Source organism: Anarhichas minor, unplaced genomic scaffold (assembly GCF_050575085.1).
Source record: "Anarhichas minor isolate MPS153535 unplaced genomic scaffold, ASM5057508v1 ptg000159l, whole genome shotgun sequence".
In the NCBI taxonomy this organism is placed as follows: Eukaryota; Metazoa; Chordata; class Actinopteri; order Perciformes; family Anarhichadidae; genus Anarhichas; species Anarhichas minor.
In genome coordinates, this window is record NW_027466605.1 from 49,398 (window position 1) to 63,741 (window position 14,344).

At 41.1% G+C, this 14,344-nt stretch overlaps 1 protein-coding gene across 1 annotated transcript in view; it reads left to right on the top strand.

Moving 5' to 3' along the window:
• Positions 1-11,502, top strand: part of LOC142943918 (janus kinase and microtubule-interacting protein 3-like) — a 40,287-nt gene extending 28,785 nt beyond the window's left edge. Inside the window, exons 20-24 of the mRNA XM_076085478.1 lie at positions 146-223; positions 1,688-1,921; positions 9,874-9,939; positions 10,113-10,172; positions 11,224-11,502. Coding sequence (XP_075941593.1) covers positions 146-223; positions 1,688-1,921; positions 9,874-9,939; positions 10,113-10,163 — 429 coding nt within the window. The 3' untranslated portion in view covers positions 10,164-10,172; positions 11,224-11,502. The remainder of the gene's footprint in view (positions 1-145; positions 224-1,687; positions 1,922-9,873; positions 9,940-10,112; positions 10,173-11,223) is intronic.
• The last annotated feature ends 2,842 nt before the right edge of the window (positions 11,503-14,344 follow it).

Below are 14,344 nucleotides of genomic sequence, written 5' to 3' on the forward strand. Positions count from 1 at the left end.
CAACAGTTGGGTTCAGATTGTCTGTTTCACATGGATTTACCTCCAGTGGAGGGAAACAGAAAGTTGCTTGTTTGATTCCCAGTAAGGGTTAGTGACAGCGGCAGAGCCTTTAGGTGATCTTTGACCTCTGTGTGTTGTTTACCAGGATCTATTCAGTAAACAGAAAGGCTACCTGGATGAAGAGTTGGACTACAGGAAGCAGTCCATGGATCAGGCTCATAAGGTCAGTAGCAGCAGAAATAGAGACACAACAAGCAGGTGATCAGAGGTGTGTGGTGCTTTAAAGGTGTTGCACAAAAATGATTCACTAAAGCCAAAACAAATATAAAAACCAACTCGGGAGGTCCAGAGTAGCTGATCCTTCACAGTCCAACAAAACAGGACACATCACTAAGACCTTCAGACCTGAACACAACCTGTTTCAGATTCTCCTCTCTTGGAGGCTACAGAACCCTGAACGCCAAAATAACCAGACATAAGAAGAGTTTCTTCCTGCAGGATGAACACTAACATCACTCAGTAACCCTTACCAGTAAATTATATATATATCATAGTATAAGTACTCACTTTTCTTTAACATGTCAATATCATCAATTTTACATAGATAAAATCATTGCTGTATGTACTGCCATATCCACCTACCTCATATATAAAGCAACCTATTACATGAATCATTCCAGCACCCTTTTCACCATTGCACTACTGTCTTACTGTGTACTGATGTCATTGTGGTGTTGCAAAGTATGTGTACACACTTACTTGGCCATTAAAACTGATTCTGATCTGAGCTAATCAGAGACTAACCACCAATGTAGACAATTTCTCCTCCACAAAGAATTAATGAAGGAACAAAACAAACACCCTTGTTTTATTTTACATCTATTTTACTGAAGATATTCTCATGAATATTTGGTAACACTTCAAAATCATCATAAATAAATGGTAAATTTATGTTTAATTATACTTCAGTTTATAGTTATTTTACTGTTAAAAAACAGTGAAATAATGAATGAAGTATACTAATTATTAGTATAGTGATATAATAATATAATTATAATAATAATGATAACTAAAATTATGCTTTAATTTATTTGATAAGTAATTTTATAATTGAAAAATGACATATTGTCTCATAGCTGAGAAGAGACAATAACAATTGCATTATGATTACATTCGTAAACTATATATTAACAGTTTATTATTGCACACATCACATTTCATATACTTTATTAATAAGCATGTGTTGATGATTTGTAAACCTTTCAGAAATCATTTGTAAAACCTTTATAAACATATAGGTAAATGGTTGGTCAGCATGGGTCAAAAAGTCCAGTGCCATTTTAATCCCCAATCCGTCCCTGGAGACAGGACAGTGAGGAAAGACGAAATACAAAGAATGACCAGAGTTAAAAGTATCGTCCAAAGTTACTTTATTAGAGTTACTTGTATGTGTTTCCAGCTCAGTGTCTCCCTGAAATAATGTTTGTTTTTGATTTTCTTTTAAAGATATGTGTTGAATTTTAAAAATACAACCAAGTGTAGTGCAGGGCTAAAAAGACTAACTCAGGTATACAGGGTTTCCCCCCACAGCATCACATTCACTAGTTTGCATTCTATTTTAATCTTGAAACTGATAAATATATTAAAGCACAATTAATACTGACTCTTATGTTTGTCCTTGACACAGAGGATCCTGGAGCTTGAGGCCATGTTGTTTGAGGCTCTGCAGCAGCAGGAGGATTTCAGGATGGAAGAATTAAAGATGGAGCAGGGTCGTCTGTCTGAAACACTGACGGAGGAAGAGAGGGACGGGCTGAGGAGAGCAATGGACCAATGGAAACGAACTGTAATGTGTGAGTTGAGAGAGAGAGATGCCCAGATTCTCCGAGAGAGGATGGAATTACTGCAACTCATACAACAGGTAAACAATTAAACAACAGGTAAAGATTATAAAACAGGTAAACAGCGAGGACCATTTGGGGTTCCAGCGAGAAAGTTTAGTGTCCGTAGAATGCACTTTTCATAAACAAATATAATGAATGTTACACACATGTTATATTACCCAGTTAAAGAAAAAAGTCTGGCAACAATATTATGCAAGCCATTTTTACACACTCCAAGTACAATTCTACACAACTAATATAATCAACTAGAAGATGTACCAGAATATCACGTATTTTTTCGCCATGACTCGGTGAGCTGAGCACTCCGGACAAAGCTACGAACACAAAGCTAAAGGCTAACACGGACAACCAATACATCAGAAAACAAGATAATTCAACAAAGATTCCAGAGATATCTTCAGAATTTCTCTCCGTGAAACCATTACAGATCTGTGAGCAAACAAGCACCAGAACAACAAACCGCTTCACCGTCTAATAATCATATATGCTTCTCACCGTGAGCTGATTTCGTGAAGAGAACGGATAAATCCCCGGTTATTTCGATTCAAATACGTATGTGTTCGAGGTATATCCTGTTTGTCATTGAACTGTTTCCTTGAAGAAAGGGGGGTCAATCTAGTTTAGGGGAGCTGGGGGTAGGGATTTGACTTTCGGCGTATCGGATTTTACGCTTCGCGAGGGACGGCGCGGTTTTGATTCTGACTGGCTAACGATTCTGTCAATCAATACCCCGTTACCCCGGCTCAATTCTATGGACTCTGACACGTGAAAAGAGGGTTCAATGACTGAAATCGACCAATGATAGGCTGAGATAGGTCTACATACACACAGGGAAACTGGAATTCAGACGAGAAAGTCCCATGGATCAGAGACAGAAACAGGCTCAAAGAGGATTCAGGCTCTCAAAATGATGCCAAACTGCTGTATTTGGATGTATTGAACACTATTAGTGATAAAACAAGTGAAATATATAGTTATATAGTATATAAACTTACAATGGAACAGCTGGTTCCAAAATTACAATTTGGTTGACCTCGCCTGACCTCTCTGTACTAAAACCTCTCTAATTTTGTTCTGCTTCACTTTATTAAAGTAAAAATTTGCAGAGATGTTGTACTGTGATTTGGGAGAGGTTTAAACTTTCGTTAGCATCATTCAAAAGAGATAATCATGCTTTCGGTGCTTTTTTTTTTTTGGCGAACCTGAAACTTTTCAATTTGAGCTGTGTGCCATCTTCATTTACTCTTAACTAGTAAGAGTAATGTTGCAGAACAACCTAAACACCTGGATATCAATGTGCAAAATGTTCACTGTTCCATTTGCAACACAGGCAAACATCCATTGAATGAATGTGAAATGTTAACGGTCCAGCCACGGGATGTTAAGGTGCAACTGCTGAAAGACGATGGCATCTGCTTTGGTTGTCTAACTAGAGGACATATGAGCAAAACTTGTAAAGGGAGGATGAGATGCCAATACTGTCAAGGAATGCACCCTAGTATACTACACATTGACAGACCCGCAAATAATGGACCAAATGAGAAAAGGACCAATCAGACAAAAGGATCGGTCAGTGGAACTCTTGTCTCATTGGAAGAGGAAGATATCGGGGCTGGAAAAGATTGCAAGCTGGCAATAGTACCAGTACAAGTAAAGGCTTCCAAAGGCGGCAAAACAATACTGACCTATGCATTTCTTGACCCTGGCAGCACAGCAACATTTTGTACGGAGAACCTAATGAGACAGCTCAATGCAACAGAAAGGAAAGCTAAGGTTCTTCTGCAAACAATGGGTCAAAGGAAACCAGTGAGTCGTTTTGAAATAAATGGACTACAAGTGGGTGATTTGGATGGGAATAACTTTATTGAGCTTCAAAGAACATACACTCAAACAAAGATACCAGTGACAAAAGAAAACATTTTCTCTCAAAATGACCTCGGCAGGTGGCCTTACTTGAAGGAGATAAAGCTGCAAGAAGTTGATGCGGAAGTAGAACTCCTAATTGGAGTAGATGTCCCAAGGGCAATGGAGCCCTGGCAAATCATAAATAGCCAAGGCAATGGTCCCTACACTGTAAGGACGCTCTTAGGATGGGTGGTAAATGGACCACTCAACTCGTCTTCAGCTGTGGATACATTTGGAAGGCCTGTGGCATCAGTAAACTGCATTTCGATTGAACAGCTAGAAACCCTTCTAGTAAATCAGTACCACCACGATTTCCCAGAGAGAGAATATGAGGGAAAACCTCAAATGTCAGTGGAAGACCGCATTTTCATGAATCTGGTATCAAGTGCCACTTCAATAAAAGATGATCACTATTATTTACCTTTGCCACTTTGTAATAGTGATGTTAGCATGCCCAACAATTACCATATAGCAGAGCAGCGAGCACATTACCTGGCTAATAAATTCAATAAAGATGCTGTTTATGAAGAAGAATACAAGGATTTCATGATGGATGTAATTAACAAGGGCTACGAAGAGAAGGTACCAGCAAAGGACCTGCATCAAAATGATGGCAAGGTGTGGTATATACCCCACCATGGGGTGTACCACAAATGTAAAAAGACAATCAGAGTGGTGTTTGATTGTACATCCTCATACAAAGGAACATCACTCAACAATGAACTCTTACCAGGACCTCACTTAGCCAACTCACTTCTTGATGTTCTGCCAGGAGAAGTTTGCTGTCATGGCAGATATCGAGGGGATCTTCCACCAAGTTCGTGTTTACGAAAAGGATTCAAACTTGCTAAGATTTCTGTGGTGGCCAGACGGAGACACAAGCCAACCTTTAGAGCAATACCGAATGAAAGTTAATTTGTTCGGTGCCATCTCCTCACCAAGTTGCTCCAATTATGCTCTCCAAAGAACAGCAGAAGATAATAAGGACAAATGCGATGCAATGGCAGTTGACACCATTAAATCAAACTTTTATGTTGATGACTGCCTTAAATCTTTGGCAACAGAAAAGCAAGCTATTAACCTCATGAAGAATCTCAGTGAGCTGTGTGCTAAAGGAGGATTCAAACTAACAAAATGGGTTAGCAATAGCCGTGCTGTCTTGGCTGCTGTTCCAGAAAAACACAAAGCCAAACAGATTAAAGAACTGGACCTTGACAGAGAGAAGCTGCCTGTGGAGAGGGCTCTTGGGATGTACTGGAATATTGAAGAGGATACGTTTGGATTCCATATAGCAATCAAAACCAGATCTCTCACCAGGCGTGCTGTACTTTCTACTGTCAGTTCAGTATATGATCCATTAGGTCTTGCTGCACCTTTTGTACTTAAGGCGAAACAAATTCTCCAAGATCTTTGCCGGGCAAAGTGTGGATGGGATCTAACAATCCCTAAGGAATTCTCCAAACCATATGAAAAATGGCTGACGGAGCTAGATCAACTAAAACATTTTCAGGTCAAAAGATGTTTGAAACCTGAAGATTTTGGCCGGGTAGAATCAACACAGTTACACCATTTTAGTGACGCCAGTGAGCAAGGTTATGGAACTGCCAGTTATCTCAGATTTGTCAACAGTTTGGGGGGAGTTCATATTGCTTTAGTGATGGGAAAGTCCAGAGTAACCCCTCTTAAAAAAATGACCATCCTCAGACTCGAGCTCACAGCGGCCACTTTAGCTGTACGAATTGATCGGATGTTACACTCAGAGTTACAACTGAACCTGCAAGAGTCCAGACAGCCAGCCCGTACTTAAATACATCTGCAATAAGACCAAGAGATTCCACACAGATTTCATGTTAAAGGTGGAATCTCAGTGGCCTAAGGACCCAAACAAAATGTCACAAAGTTATCTTTTGTCGGATGATCCCGAAGTGAAAAGGGATGTGATCGTGAACACAACGAGCATTGAGGGAAAAAGTCCCACCAGTAAGCTGATTGAGTACTACTCAGCCTGAAAAAAGCTGTAGCTTGGATATTGAGGTTGAAAAGATTGCTCTTGGAGATCACTCAAAGAAGAAAGATGACAAAGACTGGATTGCTGCTGAGTAATGATAAATCACTGAAGGAACGTGCCATGAAACTAAAGGTGCCATTCAGTGCAGATTTGATGGTGAAAGATGTGAAAAATGCTGAAAAGGCCATATATGCATTTGAGCAACAGCAACATTTTGCACTGGAAATTTCCCTCCTGGAAAAGGGAAAACACTGCCGAAAAGAGAGCCCTATATTAAAAATGGATCCCATCCTAGAAGAAGGTGTCCTGAGAGTGGGGGGAAGGATTAACAGATCAGCTATGCCAGTAAGTGCTAAGAATCCCATAATCTTACCCAAAAAATCTCACATATCCGAGGTCATTCTAAGATACATACACACCCAAGTTGGTCATTCTGGAAGAAATCATATGCTCTCAAAACTAGGACAGAAATACTGGATGTCCTCTGCAAATTCTTCAGCAAGAAAGATCATCAGAAACTGCGTTTTCTGCAGACGAATGCAGTCTAAAGTAGGAGAGCAAAAAATGGCAGATCTTCCACAGGATCTGCCACCTTTCACTTCAGTTGGCATGGACTATTTTGGACCTTTTGAGATTAAGCGAGGTCGGACCAATGTAAAACGGTGGGGGGTAATCTTTACATGCCTTACTAGCCGAGCAATCCATCTTGAGGTGGCTAGTAGTTTGGACACTAACTCCTGCATTAATGCAATACGCAGATTTCTATGTCGCAGAGGTACCGTAAAAACCATCAGATCAGATCAAGGTACAAATTTTGTTGGTGCACAAAGGGAGCTGGAACGATCATTAGAATAACTAAATCATGACAAAATCCAAAGAAATCTACTCCAAGAAGGAATAGAGTGGATATTTAACCCAGCAGCAGGTGCTCACCACGGAGGCGTATGGGAGAGACTAATTAAGTCACTAAAGAAAATACTGTACTCTGTGGTGAAAGAACAAGTTCTGGATGATGAGGCCTTGCAGACAGCCTTATGTGAGGTGGAAGCTATAATGAATGATAGACCAATCACAACAATAACAAATGACTTGAATGATGTGGAACCTGTAACGCCTAATCATTTGCTTCTACTCAAAACAAACCCCGTCATGCCTTCAGGAATATTCAAGAAAGAGGACCTGTACTCTAGAAGGAGATGGAGACAGGTACAATATCTGGCTGACCTTTTCTGGAAAAGATGGGTCAGGAAATACCTTCCAATCATGCAACAGCGAAATAAGTGGAATGAAATCAAAAGGAACTTTCTACCTGGAGACCTCGTTGTTATTGTGGATGATTCGGCTCCTAGAATCTCCTGGGTGCTAGGGCGGATTCTAAAGACCATGCAAGGAAGTAAAGGACTAGTCCGCAGTGTTCTAGTTAAAACCAGAACAAGTGTTATACAGAGACCCATCAACAAACTCTGTCTGCTCCTTGAAGTTGGAGAGTAACTGGTGCTGGACAGTAGTTTGGAGAAGTTATATGAACTTAAAGATTAACTTTATCTATCTATGGACTCTGGAGGACAAGAAGAAAAAAAAAAGGAAAATAAAATAAAAATGGAATATATTTGTGTTTTGAATATTGACTCTATTTATTAATTGATGTAATTGCTGTATTCGAAGCAATTAGGGGCTGGAATGTTAGAGCCATATCTTTAGTTTTGATTACAAATCATAATTTCTCGTTTTGCTAATATATTTGTATGACCTAAACACATTCCTTTAATTCATGAACGAAGGTTAAATTTTGCATTCTGTATAATTGTTTTTCTTTAGGAACTTTTGTGATTAATCAGATGAGGATCAGCTGGTATAAGAGGAAGGGGTGGGACTGAGTCTCGAGTTGGTTTTTCCTTTGTGTAGAACAGGGCATCGGAACAGTCTTTGACCTCACGTTAAATTGATAATGTTTTGCTTTTAACTTTGTCGAAAGAGAAAATAAATCGATCAAGTGACGGCAAAGGAATCAACGTCTGCAAGAGATATTATTTGGATGGTTTAATGTGTGAGTCAGAAACAGAGCCCCGTAACGTGGCTCAGTACATAGGAAGAGGAACCAAGAATGGGCCACCACAGTGTTGAACCAATCAGATCTTTAGTTTGACATGTTGGGCGTATTCTTTGACGTGTCAGAGCCTGCTAGCTGGCCTAGCCATACGTGATTGGTCAGTGAGCTAGCCTGACATGTTGGGCAGTGACAATCCCAATATCTGCTGCCTCTGTCGAGCGGACATTTTCAGCCTCAAACGCATTAAAACGTATTCAAGAAATACAACTGGGGAGGCTCGACTGTCTTCACTGGCGTCCATGAATCAAGAAGGACTTCTTACTGGAACTAAAACACACGGATGTACTCAACAACCGTGAGATTATACTCTTTATTAATAAAGAAAGGAGGATGGACTTTGTCTTTAAATAGTGAACAGCAGCTCTGGTAAGTCAACTGCTTTTGTTTGCACATCTGCAGTAGCTTTAAGAAGCTTGTTTATATATTATTATTTGTACAACTTTTATAAAGATGGATTTTTGTTTGGTTTAATATGTGATAGGAACCATTGTTACGTCCAATGTTGCTCTGGGGACATATTTAGCCGGTGCCAGTGTTGGCAACTTGGCGACGTTCTCGCTAAATCTGGTGACTTTCCAAACCCTCATGGCGACTGTTTTTGTCAAAAGCTACTAGCGACAAATCTAGCGACTTGTTCTGGTGTTATTTGAGAGTTTTCTGACGTTAAAGCAAGTACGTTCTGCACTCTTGTGAACGAGCAGCGGGTGCTGCCGTGAGCCCCTCCACCGCTGCCCCAAAGCACACACAGGCGGGTACTCTCACAGAAGCCTGGTCCAGCAGTCCCAGCTGCAGTCAGAGCAGAGAGGAGACGCACTCTATCTATAGGTGTTGGCTTCATTTTTGCACAAAACAAATAATAACCGTAGCTGTGTTTCAGCTGCAGGACAGCAGTGAAGGCCCAGGTATAGAATGCACGGCCCGCCACTGGATTAGAATCAATAAAAATTCCTAAATATTTAAAATCTGACACTACCTGTAGCCTCTCACCAGCAACATAAACATCTAGCTCCAGTGACACTTTGCAAGCCCTCTTTGTGAAGAACAGACAAACAGTCTTTTTAAGATTCAGGTGAAGGCAGGAATCTGCAAGCCATTTAGTTACATTTGTCATTGTGGACGTGAGTTTGAGTGCAGCTTGTTCTTTGTTCTTTACGTGCACATGAATCACTGTATCGTCAGCATGTACATTTGAAAGTCACACCCATCGCAGACACCCGGCAAATCATTAATGTATAAACTGAATAATACAGGTCCTACAATTTCACTTCTATGTCAAAATGAAGCTCTATAATCAAAACCAAACAATCTGTTTTCAAACTGTCTTTTTTCCAACTAAATTGGAGACACAAGCACCATTTCAATTTAGTAGCAACAACACACTGATGTACTCTGCTTTCTTTAGTACTTTGTATACCTTTTAATTTTAGTCATACAGACCAGTGAAAACGTTCCAGTTCATTAACTCACATTTCAATGAATAGAAAAGTAGAAAGGCTTCAGAAACTTAATTTAATTGAGTTGCCATTGAAGTATTTTGTTTTACAAAACAAAATACACAAAGAAAAGTAGAATTACAGTAGAGTTATCATTGCAAACTATTACTGCGAACTCACTGAAATACAAATAATTTCAGAAAAATTACAGTGCAATGGTAAACAAAAAAATTAGGGCTTACCTGAGGTCTATTTGTATTACTAAAGCTACTTAGTGTGTATGTGTGTTCATTTGTGTGGGTGTTTCCTTCGACAACCCTCTTGATCGTGTGTGTCTATTGTAAGAAACTGTGTTTTGGAGGATGTGTGTTGCAACATTGCAAACCAATCATAAAACAGAAACTCTTAAACCTACAACCAGCAAACAGTTAAACAACTGGTACACTTTTAAACAACAGTTACTATTTAACTGTTTGTTTTGTGCATTTTTGACATGAGGTTTGTGTTTGACAGCGGAACAAGGAGCTGGAGGAATGCATAGAAGCACAGAAACGACAGATTAAAGAGCTGGAAGAGAAGGTACGGGCTAATAGAAACACAATGAATTCTTGTTTTTAATGGAGACAAGTACATGTACAGTTAGCAACAGCTCATTCCATCACCTTGGCAACACATGTACACTGTAAAAGCTGACAGGATGTAAATCTGCTTTCTGTGACTTTCCACTGACTCTCCACTTCTTTTTCTTCCAGTTTCTATTTCTGTTTCTATTCTTCTCTTTGGCTTTCATCCTCTGGTCCTAACAGCAGCTGGTGAGTCAAACAGCAACATGGTTTACTGTTGGGCTTTCTGCAGGGGTAACACATTTAAACGCTGGGCAACGGGTAACTACAGGGCAATAAAGTCTACCCCAGGTACACAGGATGTACTGAAGGTATACAGAGGTTACTCCAGGTACACAGGATGTACTGAAGGTATACAGAGAGTACTGGGGAGACTGGCTCAGTGGAAGAGCGGGTCTATCTTCAATCAGAGGATCGGCGGTTCGCTCCGATAGTCGATGTATCCTTCTGCAAGACACCTTGCATGGTGTATGAAAGGGTGAGTTAAAGTACTGTACTGTACTGAAGGTATACAGACTTTACTCGAGGTATACAGGATGTACTTAAGGTATACAGAGTTACCTAAAGGTATACAGAGGTTACTCCAGGTATACATAGAGTCCTAAAGGTGTACAGAGGTTACTCCAAGTATACATACCATACTGAAGGCATACAGAGAGTATTGAAGGTCTACTGAATGTATACAAGGTGTACTGAAGGTATACAGAATATACTCCAGGTGTATAGGTATTTACCCCAGGTGTGCCCCACTCTGTGTATACAGTGTATCCCATGTATACCGAGTGTACACCAGGTATACCAGAGGTATACAGAGTGCACTGAAGATATAGAATGTGAACTAAAGATATACAGGTATATCAGGTGTAAAAAAGGTATACCGGGTGTAATAAAGGTACACAGGTACACCCAACATATACACCAGGTGGACAGAGTTCAACCCAGGTGTACAGGCTTTATACCAGGTGAACAGGATTTTCCCAGGCTTACAGAGTGTACCCCAGGTCTCAAGGATTCACCCCAAATATATAGAACATACCGCAGGTCTACAGGGTTTAGTCCAGGTATACAGAATGTACACCAGGTCTATAGGGTTTAGCCCAGGTGTACAGTGTACCCCAAGTTTACAGTGTTTCCTATCACTTTGTTTTAGCTCAACAGCTGCCAATGACTGTTTTAATTAACATACATACCATTAGATCACATCAACTTAAAGGTTTTAATGTTCCAGTCTGTGTTTTAGTGTCTGCAGGCCTCCAGAGTCCAGCAGCTGAAAACTCAGCAGGGTCAGCTCAGTCTTGATCAGACCAAGCAACCTGAGGATTCAGAAGGATTCAGGGTATGAACCAGCAGCTTACAGACTCGGGTATGTTGGCTTCACTGCCCCACTGACCTGCTTCTGGCTGCTGTCAGTCAATCAGAGCGGGACCCAGCTGTTAGCTGACTCTGGAACACAGTCACACCTCAAAGACGAAGACATTGATGGTTTCCATGGCTACAGATTGACGTTTCAGACAAGTGAAAACCAAAACCGGCAATATGCTTTGTAGCTTACTGTTAGCTACTGTTTACTGAGAACTTCTGGTTTAGAAGCCTGATATGCAGCTGACAAACACATTCTGGCCTCACGAGGCCCGCTGGACTAAAGTGGTGCCTGACTTCATACAGTGTTAGATCACCCAACTAGAATTCATGCAATGTTAGCTCAGCTAGCTAGACGTCATACAGCGTTAGCTAAGCTTGTAAATATTGCCAGCTAACTTAGCTGAATTCTAACAGGTGACTTCAGTGTTAAGGTAGTTGATTTGGTCAGTTACAGTCAACTAACCTGTTTGTGGGTGAAGGAAGCTTCAGGGACAGATGCAAAGCGTGATGAACGACCATAGATGCTCAGTAAAATGGTTGCTAAGTTACCTTGATGAATTCACACAGTAGAATCACTGTAGAAACACACTATGAAACATTACAAACATTCTGCTCTAAAATGTGGGTTCAGTTGAGTTTAACTTTTTTCTGATTGTCTGATCCACATGTAGACTGGAGAGTCAACTAACATTCTGGAACCTTTCAGCTCCACTCATGGATCTATGGTTACAATGTGTAACTTTTCAGCCCCCTTGAGTCATCCCGGGACCAAAACTGATGTAGGAAACAATTTTTCATGGCATCAGGTCTACTAGAGCTGCAACAACTGAACAACAGGGACACCGAGCTAGGAAAACCATGTTCTGATCTGAAGAAACAAAAAAGTCTGAAACAGGTTTTAATGTCAGAAATGTCATCACTCTGCAGAGATTTTACCCAGACTGCTCCACATTATAAAGTGGTGAGATTTCACACATTAACTATGAGTTCAAACTGAAAGTAAAGTCAGTTTTTTAAAGATCCCTTGAATAATGAATGATAATTTCATGATTCAACAAATATATAATGTATACCTATATATATATATATATGAAATATGTCATATTAGATTGTTTTCTTTTTCAGTTAAAATGCTCTTTCTAAGCTTTGATTGCATATCAGGGTTTTGAGTTTCACTCTCCACCAATTTGTCGGTTCAATATTAAATCCCTTTAGCTTTTATTCTTAACTTTTAAAAACAGAACATGAGTTATTTATAATGTCAAGTATCTTCCCTCAACTGAATGGGGTTCAGAGCAGAGTCAACACGATGAATCCGTTCTTTTAAAAACTGGATCTACTCTTTTATTTCTATTATTTCAGATGATATTTTTCTATCTCTGCTGTGACAGTGAACTCATTGAACATCCAAACAGTTGTCAGTTTGATGTGATTATGGATTAAAATGGTGGAAATGAGACTGAAGACAAAACTGTGTTTGTGTTTTGTTGTTAAAAATTAGTGTTTCACAAATTGTCCTTCAGATTCAGATTGTTTCCTCTTTTTTCTAACAATATATATATATATATTTTTGTGGTTGATGAAGCAGCACAGACAGGAAGGATACAAACATTCAGGGCAAATTGGAGAAGCGAATGTCAAGCGGACGGCCTGAGGGCTGGGCATCAGGTTTAGCCTCTCCAGAGGCTAATGGACAGAGCAGGTCGGGAGACAACCAGACAGGTTGAGCTCCTCGGGAGAAATCGTCGGTGGAGGCTGCATCCCTCCGGAGGATTAAGATAAAACCCCTGTGGACACTACCGAAGATGGCAACGGAACCCTCTAGAGGTGCCACAGAGACAGGATCCCCCTGGAACACGGCCAAAGAGACGTGATCCCACTGGAACATGGCCAAAGAGACGTGATCCCACTGGAACACGGCCACAGAGACATGATCCCACTGGAACACGGCCAAAGAGACGTGATCCCACTGGAACACGGCCACAGAGACGTGATCCCACAGGAACACGGGAACAGAGACATGATCCCACAGGAACACGGGAACAGAGACTGGACCACACTGGAACACGGCCACAGAGACTTGATCCCACAGGAACACGGCCACAGAGACAGGATCCCACTGTAGCACGGCCACAGAGACGTGATCCCACAGGAACACGGCCACAGAGACAGGATCCCGCTGGAACACGGCCACAGAGACAGGATCACACTGGAACAAGGCCACAGAGAAAGGATCACACTGGAACAAGGCCACAGAGACAGGATCACACTGGAACAAGGCCACAGAGACAGGATCCCACTGGTGCATAGCTAAGAGAGGTCAGTGGAGAGCAGCTCAGGTACTTGGGACTGCTGCGGTTCAACAGGAACAGGTGTCAGCCAGCACCCCTTCTCAGCACCTGGCTTGACATCGACGCCCCGTCCTGATGGGCTGGAGAGCAGATTTACTACCAGAGACTTGCCGATACTAACGCTATTAGTGTTGAGAACAGTCCTTTGACAGATGCCAAAATAAATTGTCTGCTGGCACGTTAACGTCCGGCTGCTTCCCCCGCAATGAAAATCAGATCCAAACTCAGCTACGGAGTTCTGCACCACGACTTGACAGCGCGATTGTTTCAGGGCAAATGTTTCTGCATTGGAAAGTTGCGTAGTTATTGACACCTGAGTCATTACCACAGCAACACATGCACATGTTTGGTGATAAATCCAGTCTGATTACTGACGAATAACAACACGGACAGTCTGTCTTCAAGATTTGACTTGAGAAACAAAGTCTGACCAAACAGTGTGTGCGTGTCCGTGTCCGTGAGAGAGAGATATGAGATTAAGTGAATGTGACAGTCAGAGATATCCAGTTCAGACCTCGGCGTCTTCAGAGATCAGCAGTAATGAGCACTGACCTGTGAGCATCAAGTCTATAAAGTCCAATAGTTAAAGTCTCTGAAAGCTTCAGAGCTCTGACATCGCATGATGATGTCAGTGTTCACCCTGAACAC